Below are 16,323 nucleotides of genomic sequence, written 5' to 3'. Positions count from 1 at the left end.
AATTTAAGTCTAAATTTGCTGGTGATAAAATTGAAATTTTGCTAATTACATAGCCGGTCAACTTGATAATTATTCCAAAAATTAATTTGATAAAACGAAATACTCAAATACTATCAAATTTTAGTCCAAGTATTTTAGAAAGGCAACTCGAATAGCACCAAAATAAAATTTACAGTTTTACCCTATCAACACATTTTGTAGCTCAAGGCGGTAATAACCGACTCATTCACATTTCACCTGGATTTACAAAACAACCGACTCTTTCTTTCCCCTTTCTATCTCTATCAATTTCTTTCCGCGATAGAGATACAATAGATTACTGAAAATTACACTCTCGGGTTTTGTGTTGATCATCAATGAACTCCTTTCCTTTTCACGATGGCAATATTTCTCAATTCATCGACCATCGCTCTCTCGACGTTCGCTCTGTATGTCCCCTCTCTCTCTCTCTCTCTCTCTCTCTCTCTCTCTCTCTCTCTCTCTCTCTCTCTCTCTCTCTCTCTCTCTCTCTCCCTCTCCCTCTCCCTCTCTCTCCCTCTCCCTCTCTCTCCCTCTCTCTCGGCAATCTCTCACTCTCTCTCTCTCTCCCGGCAATCTCTCTCTCTCTCTCTCTCTCTCTCTCTCTCTCTCTTTCTCTCTCTCCCGGCAATCTCTCTCTTCCTCTCTACCTCTCCCTCCCCCCCTCTCTCTCTCTCTCCTTACTCCCTCTCTCCCTCTCTCTCTCCCCTTCCCCCTCTCTCTCTGCTGATCACGAATCTATGTTTCTTTTCGATGTTGCTAGTGTTTAGTTATTGCTAATTGACTGTTGATATATGATGATTGTGTTCAATAATACGTGTTTTGAATGATAGAATGTGGAACTAATTAACTTAATTTCTGATCAAAAAGTACACTGCAGACTACTAGGAGGAATTTTTATATTTTGTTTAGCATTTACTCTCTTTCGAAGTCGTAATTTCTATGCAAACTTTTGTACTAATTGCTATTAGTTACCATCAACCGTCAGCTGAATTATTATGTTTTGTAATATGTTTCTTGCAGGATATTAATCATGGATTGCAAATGCATTCGTCGTTAGTACGCAGACTCTCCCAGGAAACCGAATTGGAGGTTTGTGCCACATTAAACCTAAATTAATATCAGTTGTGTGTCAGCGCTTCCTGGACAAAATGTAGAAAGGGAAATGAAAGTTTTTAATTTCTTAATATTCATAGTTTATATTCTTTTATTTATCTCTTCCATTCTTCTGTCTCGGTATTATTTTTACCCAGTTTAATCTTCTTTTTTCTTTATTTGACTTTACTTTCAAGTTTCAACTGTTAAGTTTGCTTTGGTATACGGTACACCACTATTATTTCTTTGCCCAGCTAATATAGACTGCTCTTCATTTTTGGTATTGCCCTTGTTCTGGTTTTGTTGTTTATACAATATTAAGTTTTAGCAAAAGATGGAAATTGAGACTAACTAGAAATATGATTGCAATGTATTCCGGTTGCCTGATAGAAAATCTTACATTCACAAACGAGTCAGAGCTGCTCGAGTTGCTAGGCCTAGTTCAGACACTCACGAGTCAACCTTGAGCCAAACACGTTCAAACCCATCAAAACCCCACATTTGCGATTGGCTAGGAGCTTCTCGAGCTTGCTGGGCCTAGTTTAGAACTTTAGACACTAAGTAGTCAACCTTTAGCCAAATACATTGAGATTTCTTGATTTGAGCTTGCGTGGCAACTTACAATGCAGTGCTTTATACTTCTTTGGTCATCTAGTTTGAAATTTCAAGGCATCTCGAAAATTGTTTTGTTGTATATTCCATCAGACAGAACATTTTAAACATGCATTCGAGTTTTGCTGGTTTGCAAAATAGTATTTTGGATCGGGTCCAACATGATTTGAATAAGTACATTTTTTTACTTCCTGGTATGGCGTCACATCTTGGCAGTAATAATTTACATTTTTGTGCTCAATTGAGAATTAGACCTGGAAAGAGAGGGGAGTTGAAGATTCACTTCTCAGACATGTGCAAAACGTCTTAATGGGTAGGTTGTTTTATGCCCATGCGACTCTCATTTTTTCTACAGGTGTTGAAGATCATGGCCTTCAAGTAGAATGACCTATTCATGTTTGCGGTTCCTATCGGATTATTTATTTGTTGAAATAAGGATGCCATACATATGTGTCATACTGTAATCATGTTTAGATACTTTTAAGCTCCATCTACAATAATTATGTTTTCTATTCATATGCAGGGGCACCAGGGTTGTGTGAATGCTGTTTCTTGGAACCCAAGTGGATCTCTTTTAATATCCGGATCAGATGATACACGAGTATACCTTCGTACCACTTGTTGATTTAAAATGAACGAATTGTTGAAATATGGTCTAAACTGAACATAACATACTTAGCATGTCTTATTTGCACTGGGAAGGATAAGGTGCATGTAGACCTTTACCCTACTCTTTGGAGTAGAAATTTTCAGGTTTAAAGAAAAAACTTCTTGATAAGTTTTGAAAAATCTTTAATAGTTAAAACCATTGAAATTTTTTAAAGAGTCTCTGAGTTGGACAGAAGTTAATATATGTATATTTTTACTTGTTTTGCTATATTTTAAAAACCTATGATTCAAGGATATTTGTGTTTTCTGCAGATTAACGTTTGGAGTTATTCAGGCCATAAGCTTTTACAATCTGTGGAAACTGGTCATACTGCTAATATATTTTGCACAAAATTTGTTCCTGAAACTTCAGATGACCTAGTAGTTTCTGGTGCTGGAGATGCTGAAGTAATGTCTTCATGGTTTCACCTTTGTTTTTCATGGCTTTCTCTTTGTACTAGTGGATTATGCTTATTTAGGTCAACTGAAAGTTTTGGTTTCTGACAGGTCCGCCTCTTTAATTTGTGTCGTTTGGGTGGCGGTGGACAGGAAGAGAATGCTATAAACCCATCAGCAGTCTTTCAATGTCACACCAGAAGAGTAAAAAAACTAGCAGTAAGATGTCTATTCTCTTCTGTTTGAAACACTGTAATAATAATGTTTGGAAATATTTGGAAGTAATAAAATAAGGGTTTTGGGAGGAAGTCAAAAAACATAACTGATTCACATTGCAAGTCCAATTTTATTAATACAAATTAGTACTGTGAGCATTTTAGTGAAAACTGTTGTGCTAGAATTTTTCTCTTAAGGTGTACACTGAAGGAAGAGGTCGGCCGAAGGTTTGGTTAGCAACTACTTGGAAACCAAGATATCTGCCCATCTTAAATATGTTCTTTATTTAGGTGGAAGCTGGAAATCCCCATGTGGTTTGGAGTGCCAGTGAAGATGGCACTTTGAGGCAGCATGATCTTCGGGAAGGTGCGTCCTGTCCTCCTATTGGATCTGCTCATCAAGAATGTCGCAACATTCTAGTAAGTATCAGTATTATATTTCTCAGGCTTGGCGACCATTTATTGTTGCTAGAATTCAGAAACAATTGTGAATAGAATGAAGTCGCTGGGTATGATTAGTTGGGATTTAGGCTTAAGAGCTGAGGAATTTCCATAGTTTTGAAATAAAAGAATGACCGACTTGCAAGTGTTTGCTCATAGTAGCAGGTACAGCCTTTGTAATCGTCGTTTATATCGTTTTATGGGTGATGTAGTATATATGATAAATAAGGATTCTATAATAATTACATGGAAGATGTGTGGAGATAAAGGGAAAAGAAGAGTTTAGTATGACAATTCAGAGGAGAAGACATGAAATAATAACGTGAATACATTAAACTACATGTCAGGAGTGAAAAATGATTAAATTCATAGGTCAGGGTATGAAAATATATGGACACATGCAGAAGATCCACTTGCTCTCAGTGTATTGCATTTAAGACTGTAGATCACCGCACTCTATATGCAAACAGTGAAGGTGAGTAAAGTGCATATTTGTTCCTCCATGTTTTTGGAAAGTTCTATCACATCACAAGTTTAATATATTTTCCACAAAATGCATGTAATGACGTGATGCTAATTTGCAGACTAGATCTTGAAGGAACTCTTTTTAGTAATGATGGATTGCTGAGAAAGACCACCACCAACTAAGATGATAGAAGAAATTATAGGACAGTGAACAGATTTAATTTGTTAGTGTATGATAATAGATAGCTAGGTGCATGTTATTTATGCTTATTTCTTTTAGCTATTTAGTCATGTATAATCAATGAGATTATGGAGGAGTGATCTAGGTTGAGATTATGGAGGAGTGATCTAGGTTGTTTTTAAGATATGTTTCATGTTTGTATTACACTATAACTTTCATTTATTGCCAAAAATACTCATGGCATGTGAGTTTGTTTCTTTCTGTATTCTGGCCTTTTGCTGGTATGATTTTTCTTTGCTCCCGCTATGTTTAATTCCTACGTCTGTCCCTGGCTCATCCATCTGGTTTAATACGGTTGACTCAAATATCACGTAATGTTGGCATAAAGTTTTTACTAGTACTCCGATATATTATAAATGTAAAAAATTATCTAATTTCTCATCATCCTTGTTTGAGGATTTAAATCTTCATGCTGATGTTTGGTTTATTTATAAATTAGCGACTCTTATTCAATATGTAAAAGATCGTGGTCGTTAAGCATTCATGAATCCGGCAACAGCCTCAGAAGCTAAACTTAAACGAAAATGCAGATCTATTTGATTTGTACACTGGAACTCAATTTCAGAACGAGAGGACGCTTTACTTCTTTTTATCTCCATCCCAAATTTTGTAAAACTTCAATTGATTTGGTTGACAATCTAGTAAAATTAAGCCTAAAATTTAATGATGTTTGCACTTGTTTTAGGTTTATATTGATTTAAGTATTGGCAATTTGATTGGTAATCCAGTGAAGTCAAGCCTAAAATATACTTATGCTTTTTCTTAAAATAAATATAGACTGGATTAAGATATTGACTTCATTGTGAAGGCTTGAACAAATGTAACAAAATTCACATGATGGTTGTGTACGAATTTTATTTTTCTATTGTATCAGAAGTCTATGAGATTCTTATGTTGTATGTTGAACGCTTTTTTGTTAGTTTCTACTTTTAGTTATTTTCTTTTTGGTTATTTTCTTTTTGTGTTTTTATTGGTGAATGAAGAATTGTCGATTTTACTTCCACCAAATCATTATGAAACTGAGTCTTATCACATAATTTAGTACGAGGCATATGTGGAACCTGGTTTTTCTGCAGTTTAAATACTGTCTTGGATCTTTGAATTGGGTTTTCAGTGACATTTTGTGAATTCTTGTATTACTGTTTCATTTTCCAGGACTTTATATTAGTTTCTCTGGCGAGCTGAACAGGAATGTTTTGTCGACGCACACACCCCCTCACTCTCACTTTCACATACAGTAAATACATACACAAATCTGTTTTCTATTGGACGGACTGCACATTAAATCTGCTCTAACTTATATAATATATTTTTAATCTAAATGTTTTCTGGTTTCTGATTTTGCATCTGTTTCCATGTTCATGTTTTACTGAATTGATAAATGTTATGTGATTGTAATATATTTTGTGCTTGATCCCAGCTTGATTTGCGATGTGGGGCTAAAAAGTCTTTATCTGATACTCCTAAGCAAAATCTCGCACTGAAATCATTTGATATATGTTCTACTAGGCCTCATTTGCTCGTTGTCGGTGGGAGGTACTTTATATATGTTATGCAAGTGTTTTATTATGGTGTTATGCTATGCCTCATTTCCGATCCGTCATTATGACTGCAGTGATGCCTTTGCTCGTTTATATGATAGACGGATGCTGCCGCCACTATCTTCTTCTATGAAAAAATTGTCAGCGCCTCCATGTGTCAACTACTTCTGCCCAATGCATCTTTCAGATCGTGTCAGTAACACTTCCTTACAGTTTCTACCTCTTTGTGTCTTGTATATAATATACTTGTGCAGGTATTGTTATTTGTAGTAATCCATTATTTTAGCAATTCGGAAGTGTACTAGTAAAAAGTTAAGTGACTTGTAACTTTTTACTTTTTAAAGACGAAGAAGATGGTGTGGTATTTATCCAAAGCTTAAATAAATCTAATTTCCTCTATATGTTGAAAGCAGTTTTTGTCTTGAAAGATTAAACCAGTCTAGTATGGGTATGGTTAAAATGGAAGAGGCCACCAAAATGCTAACCACAACTTCAGGCATGTATATATTGCAATTTTTTGACTTAAGACTTTATAACGGTATAAAAGGCTTGAGAACAAATCATTTAGCCATATGTAGTGCAGTGGATAGCATACTTAATAAGATTCCATTACCAACAAATAAACCATTAAAATGTTGCAAATATTAGAAATAGAAAAAATTACATAAACACACTGAAATTGCTGAAATGACCCTGTTGTAAAACAGGAGTAAAAGGTCTCTTTTTCTTCCTTAATAGTAAGTATAAATTTCCTTGGTCTATTTTATTTTTTACTTTTCGAAATTGTAAAAGTTCTAATAAGCTTCTCTTCTTTCAGGGGTTCTCTAGCTTGCACCTGACCCATGTTGCATTTAGTCCAGATGGAGATGAAGTGCTTCTTAACTATAGTGGAGAGCATGTTTATTTAATGGATATGAATCCTTGTATGCATTTTTTAAAAGCTTCCATTTATTTTTTGTATAACTAGGTTGTTTGACATATTAATATACTTCCTCGATACATGATACATGACTGATTAACATGCAAGCTTGAATATTGTAGAAAATGTATGGTGGGTGTGGGAATTGGGGTAGGATGGATTCGTGCCGAAGGGAGAGAAATAAGTATTACATTAATATATAATGAAAGAGAGATAACATTATTGTTTTTTATCCAAACAGGGTACACTTAGCAATAAGAAGACATCATGTTCATTTTTGGCATTGTATGTTTTGGCAGCCAGTGGGAGTGCTATGCGATATACGTCTGAAGATGCCATGAAGCTTATGAGTTTAAATCCCATTCTTAATGGAGCGGACTTAAAGTCTTCAGTGTCTAGGGTCTTCCCAAATGGTTTCGCTAGAAAAAGAAATGTCGTTTCTGGGGTATGTGATCTTTGTTCCCCCTGAACATGTATAATAGTATTTTGTCAACTGTTCTTAGTTGGACAGCTAAAGAATGTCTTAGTTAGTGTTTCTCCTACTTAACCTCGAAGTTTACCGCCATTAATGCAGCTTGACAAGTGCCGGAAATTAGTCCAGATTGCAGAAAAATCTTTAAAAGAGGGGACAAACTGTTATTATGCTATTGAAGCTTGCAGTGAAGTCTTGGATGGGCATGGGGACGAGATTGGATCTATGTTGATGCATGAATGTCTATGTATACGTGCAGCCTTACTTCTGAAGGTTTATTTGTAATCAGTTGTCTTTAGGATTGTAGCATTCTTTATTTATCTATATTATTGTTCCTTTGAATGAACATCTCTGATTGATCAAATTCTGTCTTTCAATATAGCGAAACTGGAAAAACGATGCTCATATGGCAATACGAGATTGTCAGAGGGCTAGAAAGATTGATTCTTCTTCGTTTAGGGCACTCCATTGTATCTCTAAGGCCTTGTCTCTGGTATGTGTAAGATTTTCTTTAAAACATATTATATTTTCTCTTTAGCTGTTTCGTGCAATCATCTTGGTAAGACTACATCAGATATTGGTAGATCTACCTCTTAGTGGATAAATTTAATCTTATACAATATAAGAATTGCTTCTGTAAGCTGGTGATAGTGTATGTTATTTTATGATGCTTGTTGGACAGGATAAAATTTGACTTCACATTTTACTTGAGATACTTTGGAAATGATGTGTTTGTGTGTGTGTCAGTGTGTGTCTGTTTATAAAAAGAATAGATATATGTAAATACCCGCATATGCAATGGGTATGTAAAACTTGAGAATCTTATCGATAATTGAACCGGACTAAAAAATATAGTCATAGTTTTGTTCTATTGAATCTACACGAAAGCACACTCCACCAACTAGCAGTTATCATTTACTTGCAACTTTATTAATTTTAAGGCTGTATTATGGATTCTTACTTAATTTCTTTTGTTACCGTTGGGCAGTTAAGAAAGCATAAAGAAGCTCTAGACTTTGCTATTGCGGCTGAAGCACTAGCTCCATCAGATTCAGAAATCGGAAGAACAGTGGAGTCCATACGACAGGAGCTCGCTGCAGGTTAGTGGACAATGTATCATGTCATCATATTCTTTATTCATGTGGTCTTAACTATATCAACTGAATGTACGCTATGGATGAATACTTGAAATATTCAATTTCAAGTTGGTGCCGTATTTCAAATGTCGAAGCACCCTGTCTTCCTTACTACTGAACCATGATGCTCGAATGTGCACATTTAAATGCTTACTTAAGTATTATTAGTTGCTTATATTTAATCCTGATAACCATGGTAATTGGTCATCACCTATCTTCTACAAAACAATTTAAATGAGAGGGTCTGAGTGTTGAGGTATTAGATTAATGAATAATGAGTGACAACTTGAAATTCGAATAAGAAAACACTTCAGTTAAATGAAGCAACTTGTATATTGATAATCAGTGTCAGCTGAGAATTATTTAAGGGAATTCGGAATCAGGTCCAAACTTCTGTACTCTTTCTTTAGGTTTAGTTTTACAGAAAAATATGATCAAGTAACCCTAGAAACTCGAGGATTACGTTCTTTCAATGTGAGATTAAATATCCAATCGGTGCTTAGCACTCTTGGTACATCTATACTATACTATTAAAGCCAATATATTATGTCCCTAGTAGTTTGGTCGTCGATCTTTTTGGCTGGGTTTAAATAGTAAATATTTGGACCTACAGTATTGTTCTTTTGGGACCGAGTTATAATTTTAGAAATAAAAATCATATATATTACTCCCTGTCCCACCCAATTGTTAACATTTGGGCTGGGAAAGGAGAATGAGAGAAGTGAAGAAAATAGTTAAAAGTTAGTGTACCATAGGAATTGTTAAAAAATAGATGAGACATATTTAAGAGGAGAGTATATGGAAGTGGGCGGGACCGTGGGTCGGGGAGATATATTGTTCATCTGTTGGTATTTTGGTCCGGATTTAAAATAACAAAAACATACTTGCAAAAAAAGACCTTAAATATTACTATATGTAATTAGTAAATTACTAATTAAAAAACGAGACTGAAATAAGACTTTCTAGTATTGTAGGTATGTTCCCAAAATTGATCTTTTAGTGCTGGCTATTCATCCTCATTGCAAGAATCTTCACCTTTTTTGAAGGAATCTATGAGTCGGTGCTGACAATAAGGAGTACATGAATTACTGTCACAGTGTCACTTAATTTCTTCAATCGCGCTCTCCACGTGCGCGCGCACACACATTCACATTTCTGTACAGCACTGGATCGAGAGCCACTGTCGAGTAAATAGAAATATCAAATGCACAAGTTATTAGCGTACTAGTTTCAGATTTCCCGTCTTTATGAGAAGATTGCTTTCTTAATTCCCTCATCCTTGGATACTCTGTATTCTGGTCTGTACCAGTATTTGTTATTGTTGCAGTGATCATAGTGATACTCTCACATAATAAGTATGCTATACTGTTGCAGTGTCAGCTGAATCCGAGAAAAACAAATCGGGTAATGGCGCTCCTACAACCGAATCTCGAGCTAAAGGAACTCTGTCATTAAGTGATATCCTCTATCGTTCTGAAGCATATATTGATTCTTCACCAGATGATCCAAGGTCAGAGGGAGAAGATTCCGATTATGACGAGGAATTGGAATCGGATTTCGAAACATCAATCTCGGGTGATGAAGGACATGATACTGAAGCAGATGTGGTCCAACAAAGTATAAATTTCAGAATACCCGGCAAAGATGAATCAGCAATTAGTGCAGATCACTCAAATGGTTCTTTTGGATCCCCTACATCTCAAAATGATGGAAGGACTTACCAGGTTGAGTATGCACTGTTTTCTGTAGCTGTAAGGATTAAAAATGTTTTCTTTATGACCTCAGTATCTCTTCTATAACTAACTTCTGTTGCTTCTGAAATTACTCCAACAAGTCCTGATATTCTGTATGTGTGATTTGTCATACACACATATGTTCTCGAACCTTATTTTGACTATATTTCTATTATGTTACAATTAGGATCTTTGTAGTATCTGCCAAAAGGAATTCTAATGTCTATGTTGTTGGATTGAGATGTTTCAGGACACAAAACTAGTGTCAAATATGCTATTTTCTTTAGTAGAATAGGTTAAATAGCTGTGCTGTTTCTGCTTACACTTGGAGGCATAATATTGAATAATAAGAAGTTCTTATTTTTTTAGATGAATTGACCAAATAATTCTTTTAAAGTACTGATTATTGAGAAGCAAAGTTTGGCACTGGATATAGCTATTTTATATGTTACCACAGGAGTTTCAATTTAAGGGTGCAGTTGCTTATTGCAAATTTGGCAGTTATGCAATTATGCTCTATGATTATCTATTGAAAGGGATGGTTTATTGGTCCAAATTGAATGTTGAATTTGCTATCTTTTAATAATTTGTTTTATTAATACTTCATAAAGTGTGGAGATATTGAGGAAATTTAATGCCAAGCAAACTACGGATATTATGAGTAGTTTTTTGGCATATCCTTGCTTAAATGATCTAAAATTTTCTCAATTTTCATGCTCATCTGTTTTGTGCTTCCATCTGCTGTTGCAGCCTGAGGCTGTCATAGATATGAAGCAGAGATACGCCGGCCACTGTAATATGGGGACCGACATAAAGCAAGCGAGCTTTCTTGGTCAACGAGGTAATTATGTCATTATAACTTTGGAAGGAATTTCACTCGGTTGTCTTGTGTCTTGTATGTCCTTTCTATTGTGCCTACTTTTCGACATACATACTTGTGTGAGGATTGTGGACCTCGAGAATGATGTATTATGATGGCACCTGACAGTCTGTAACCAGTGTCCATATGGCGCTCGCTATGTCTATACTCTATATAAAGAGTTTCAGCTATAAATTAACATATATGTATAAGTTCAATTTAGAAAAGTGTTATTTCAATGTGGCTTAGAAGTTTATAAATTCATTTGTTTCCCTAAACAATCTGAAGGTACAGATGTAAAGATTATATAAAAAATAAGTAAATGTCAAATTTTCAGCCGATATAGTGTCTTACAACAATGAATCTGTAACACAAATACAACAGCAACAAATCTATATCATTTAAAAATATAAAATTAGCTAAAAGTTTTATAAAAATGACACTCCACTATATTAGACATTAAAATTTTGTATATGATATCATGTCGGCAAGGTATTAAAATCGGTATGGTTGAATTATCTAATATGGTTGAATTATCTAAAATGATTAAATTTATATTAATTAAGGTGAACAAGTAGAGAAGTTTTCGTAGTGAACTTTAGCAAAACTTTTTCCATATATTAATCTATGTTATAGTATACTTTATTGGAAGTCATTTGGATCAATTTCCTTGCTTATACTTTCACATTCCAGTCTAGCAGCCATGAAATATTCTACAAAAGTTTAAATGAACTTAAGTATTTGTATTGATATGTTATATTACCATTCTGAATTGTTCGGTATACATTCACTTCAAAAAAAGGTATGACTGTATAACTGTTCACTGAATAATAATCAAATGAGTAAATACGATACTACTATATGTATGTTAATGAATAATCTTTTTATGAACTTACACTGTAATTATGATCTGTAATGAGATATCGTATATATGTATGATCACTGTAAGTAAATATGTAATTAAATTTCTGTTGAAAGTGCAGGAGATTATGTTGCTAGTGGAAGTGATGATGGTAGATGGTTTATTTGGGAAAAAAGAACCGGTAGACTGATAAAAGTGCTTGTTGGCGATGAAGCTGGTAAGTCTTTTGTAAACTTATTCTATAATTTTAAAATATATTTCTCTCTGTCGAGGCCATTATATATATTTATATGTTAATCTTTTCCTCCCAGTTGTGAACTGTGTGCAGTGCCATCCGTTTGATTGCGCCATTGCTACTAGTGGGATTGATAATACTATCAAGGTAAAGATTTTTAGATCGGTTAAAAGTTTTTACCAAGGGAAGTATTTGACCAGGGGTTCATCTTAAAAATAGATTTGGAAGCCTAGTGCTTCAGTCCCATCCATTGTGGCTGGTGGAGCAGCTGGACCAGAGACTGCAGATGTCTTGGATGTCATGGAAAGTAATCAGCGGAGGCTGTGTCGTAATCGTGAAGCCATGCTGTAAGGACTGTATATTTTTTTCTTGCTAGTGCCAAATATAAATTTATGATTAAACATGTCCAAGTCTGATAACATGATTAACACCCTTATTCATATTGTCCTCAAAGATGATAAAATGATGTGCACGAAGCCACATAAAATGATGTGCAGAATTGAGATCTGGAACTAGTATTTATATATGGTCACCAAATCTTACAGTGATATGATTTAGATGACTGTTTCCCGGAATAGCAGAGGTTGCAACTTGCATGAATTGGGTTTTGCTGGTGATTTTAATGTACCATATCTTTACTTTTTCTAGAAAACTATATATGCTTCAGTACGTTTAAACTTGGCCCAAAAATTAACTACAAGTACGAATTAAACTTCGTCCGCTGTGCAGAACATAATTTATATATGATCCCTGTTTGCTGTTTGACATTATTATCACTGTAAATTGTAGTCCTATTGTGTATTTATTTTCAAATTCCTGTTGCACGTTTATTTGTGTTTTAATGGTTCACTTTCCAGACCGTTTGAGCTTTTGGAGAGGTTTCGGATGCATGAGTTTACAGAAGGGCCCCTTCATCCGTTTGAGTGTACACAAAGCTGAGCCTATAAACAGGTACCTGACACGATCTTGCGAGTTGATGATTTCTGTGATAACTTTGTATCTTGCATCTACGGCAAGCCTCTGATCTCTATAAATCACTCCTATTATCCGAGTACATTTTTCAAACGAGTGATTGATGTTGCTATCATATTTTTCCCATGATTAGTTTGTGATTCGAATGTTAATCTAGTGTACTTGCACAAGTCTAAAAAGTTCTTTCGGGTTGACTGTCTAGAAAAATATTGCTATGTTACTCGGACTCGGCTACAAGTACGACATGGATACGTGTCCAAGTGTCAGACTCGGCAACATTTTGAAAAATGTACATGTTTTTGGTTTAGAATAAGTGTACACGTCCGAGTATCCATGTCCGAGTGTCAAGCGTCCAACAAGGGTACTCCCAAGGTAAAATGAAGAGTCCGAGTAACATAGAAATATTGTATAACTGTGCCTGGCATTTGATCAAGTAAAGATTGACCAGACTCGAGAGTTCTTGTATAAGTAGAGGCAGGCTTATTTTTTCTGTCAAAATCATAGTGTCATAGAAAGTAATGGTGATTAGTGGGTGACAGAGAACTTCGCTAGGAACTGAGATAATTCTGCGTATCATTATTTTTAAAGTTTTCCTTCTTTCAGATTTGACTTTTTTTGTTTGTGGCGAATGTACTGTGAATCAGTGAATGATTGATCTTCCTTTGGCATTTGTCCTTGTCTGAATTTGTTTTTTTTTTGCAGAGAAATACATGTATTTGATATTGCTCGGAAGTGGATGTGAGAGTTGCTAAATGCTGTTGCAGATTCAACGTGATCTGTTGATGCCCTATTGTATAGTTGAAAGTGGAGTAAATCAAGAGTGTATAGTTTCGTTTCATCTTTTCATATCAAATAGTTCATGGTAGTCCGTTCTAGTACATAGTTTATAGAGTTTGTGAGTTAGTAGCTAATTGTCCCCTTTCAGTTTCAGCCTACAATACTCCGTACCCTCAATGAACTTCAGTACTTTTACCCTGAAGTGTGTTTCCTTTTTTTTAAGTGTACAAGTGTTGGCTTTGCAGTCTTCTGGGTGGATGAGCTACCCCGGAACTACCCTCCTGCATTTGATAAACTTGTATAGAGATCTTAAGTTTTTCAGTTACAGATCAACAGTTTGAACTAGATGCGGTCCGGAAATAATAATGGGGGACCTAATCTCTTCCTTGTGGGTTCTTAATGCATGTACACAATTAGTATGTAAAATGTGTGCAACCGTAAATCATGTCTTGTGCAGAAATCAGAGGCGGTTTTATTGAAAATTTGGTGTTGGAAATTATAGTGTAAAATAATTCATATTAAAAAAATAAAATATAAAGATAGGTTTATATCAATTTTCTGCTGAACTTTAATTACAGCTAATTGATTAATTTCTGCCCTGGCTCCTGAGACTCTCTAATTAGTGTTTTAAGAATGGGGTTAAAAGTGTTTAGCTAAATACTAAGCAGGAAATTACCACTGGATTAATGAATTGGCTAGGTCATAGTTCGTGCGGTGGAAGTAATCTAGAATATACAAGACTTTTGCATTTATACTTCGTTCCCTGCACAAATAACTCTAGGGTGTGGATATACCAAAAAGAAACATCTGTTTGAACGAGATCTTTTCTTTTCTTGTTGATTTTGAGTTCTTAATGCATTGTGCACATGGTTTGTATGTAAAACGATTAGTCATAAATCATGGCCTTGACCAGAAAATTACACTCCAACTTACTGTGATTGAGTATGAATGTATGACATAGATTCCTGGAATCCTAGTTGGGGAAAATGTTTCGATCTTTTTTTTTTTGCTAAATAAAGAATGGGCAAATGTTTTTTTCCCTGAGAAAATCAACTTTCATTAAATCACCAAAATATATGACAATAATGTCTCCACTAAATAAAGCGGAGGAAACAGATTTACAATGAATCTATTAAGCTCACGAGGAATTTTAGCAATTTTATGACATAAGCTTTGTCAGATTCAAGATTCAAGATTGAATTCAAGTCCCTTAATACCAAGATACGTTCTGATATGTGCAGTATTAGGCTTCATATCAACAATATCCCTATTGTGATCTCTGTACTTTGGAACATATCTGTTGTCAGACTTAACAGAACAAAGCCTTTTCTGTCTCTGAATTTGTTCTTTTAAGTAGTTTGCAGCAGTCTCTGTTATTCTGTCATCCACTTGAAGTAAGAAAAGTACATGCTCCAATTCTTCAAAATACTTCAAAGGAATGACATTTTGTCTTATATGATAAACCCTACCATCTGTCATGAAATACAATGTATTCTTTCAAGTAGGTATGGTAAACCATCTGTACAGATTCTAGTTGATTCAATCTCTCAGGAGTTGCTCCAATACCTGGTTCACTCAAGGAAGTCGGATCATCGGTAGTGTTGTGTACTCTTCTTTCATCAGCACTTCCCAATCCAGTTTTATCTCTAGCTTCCTTTCCAGTAACTACTCTTGCTTCAAAACCACTTGGAGTAGTCTTCAAAGATTGAGTCTGTTTTACTTTAGTGAATCCTGGTAGGAGTGTTTTAGATCTATTTTCTGATATCAAGTTAACTTGAGCACTGTCAGAGGTTACTTGCTTCTTCTGAATATCAGAACTTACAATTTCTTGACTCTGAACAACTTAAGCCTCAATTTAAATAACCACCCACCCACCCTGACCTTACCTCAATTTAAGACCCTCCTCCACCCTTCTTTAATTACGTTACACCCACTAATACATCACACATCAATTTCATACACATTCTCTATTCCTTATCTTCTTTTTCTTATCCTTTCTTTAATTAAGCCTTGCACAGCTTTCTTCGCACGTCGTCCAAAGCAGTACTAGTGTCAACAGCTAATGCTAAAAAACTCACAATAAAAACGGAGATTTAAGCAAACAAGACCTTGATTCACGGAATTTTATTTATTTGCTCATCTCAAATCTTTGACTTTTTTTTGACAAATACGACTTATAATTTTATAAATGAGTATCAGTTCTCATAAATTTTCGGAACAAGTAAGGATCGAACCCACGAACGAACCCAAAAATGACAGAGGATAAACTCTTAAATATTCAACCTTACTTAAGTGTCCGTTTGGTAAATTTTAAAATAGATAATTTATGACTTAAATACTTATAAGTGACTGATAAGTGATAAGTTGATAAATGCTTATAAGTTATACAATTGTTTAGATAATTTAACTTATAAGTTAGAATTTTTTTTATTTAAATAAACTAAAATAAAATTTTTTTAAATATAATTATCTTAATTCTTATATTTTAAGTTAGATTAACATTTAGAAAATATATTTTAAAAATAAAATTAATAAAAAACAAAAAATAAAAAATAAGATGAAAAAAAGTAGGTCGTTATTAAGATTCAACTTATCAGCTTATAAACTGTTGCGGACTTATAAATCAATAAGCTGACTTAAACGATTTGCCAAACACGGCCTAAGTCTTGACTTTGTATAACACATT

At 34.7% G+C, this 16,323-nt stretch overlaps 1 protein-coding gene across 1 annotated transcript; it reads left to right on the top strand.

Annotated features, from left to right (window-relative positions):
• Nucleotides 1-232: 232 nt before the first annotated feature.
• On the top strand, nt 233-14,021 carry LOC141711356 (protein ALTERED SEED GERMINATION 2). Its single transcript, XM_074513755.1, has 20 exons — nt 233-428; nt 1,042-1,110; nt 2,249-2,326; nt 2,647-2,781; nt 2,881-2,988; nt 3,276-3,404; nt 5,552-5,667; nt 5,747-5,864; nt 6,490-6,595; nt 6,891-7,036; nt 7,166-7,336; nt 7,446-7,556; nt 8,052-8,163; nt 9,574-9,923; nt 10,683-10,773; nt 11,775-11,870; nt 11,965-12,035; nt 12,108-12,235; nt 12,746-12,839; nt 13,563-14,021. The coding sequence occupies exons 1-19, from the start codon at nt 357-359 to the stop codon at nt 12,825-12,827; spliced, it is 2,289 nt and encodes a 762-aa protein (XP_074369856.1). The 5' UTR covers nt 233-356; the 3' UTR covers nt 12,828-12,839; nt 13,563-14,021.
• Nucleotides 14,022-16,323: the final 2,302 nt, after the last annotated feature.

Source organism: Apium graveolens, chromosome 3, assembly GCF_009905375.1.
Source record: "Apium graveolens cultivar Ventura chromosome 3, ASM990537v1, whole genome shotgun sequence".
Lineage (NCBI taxonomy): Eukaryota > Viridiplantae > Streptophyta > Magnoliopsida > Apiales > Apiaceae > Apium > Apium graveolens.
Note: the sequence above shows the minus strand (reverse complement) of the source record. Positions and strands in the feature narration are given on the sequence as shown.

Bases quoted from the DNA above. Each gene is read 5' to 3' on its own strand.
- LOC141711356 (XM_074513755.1), top strand. From the start codon at position 357: ATGAACTCCTTTCCTTTTCACGATGGCAATATTTCTCAATTCATCGAC. The intron at 10,774-11,774 runs GTAATTATGTCA...TTGAAAGTGCAG, and splicing joins GAGCTTTCTTGGTCAACGAG to GAGATTATGTTGCTAGTGGA. The intron at 12,036-12,107 runs GTAAAGATTTTT...TCTTAAAAATAG, and splicing joins GGATTGATAATACTATCAAG to ATTTGGAAGCCTAGTGCTTC.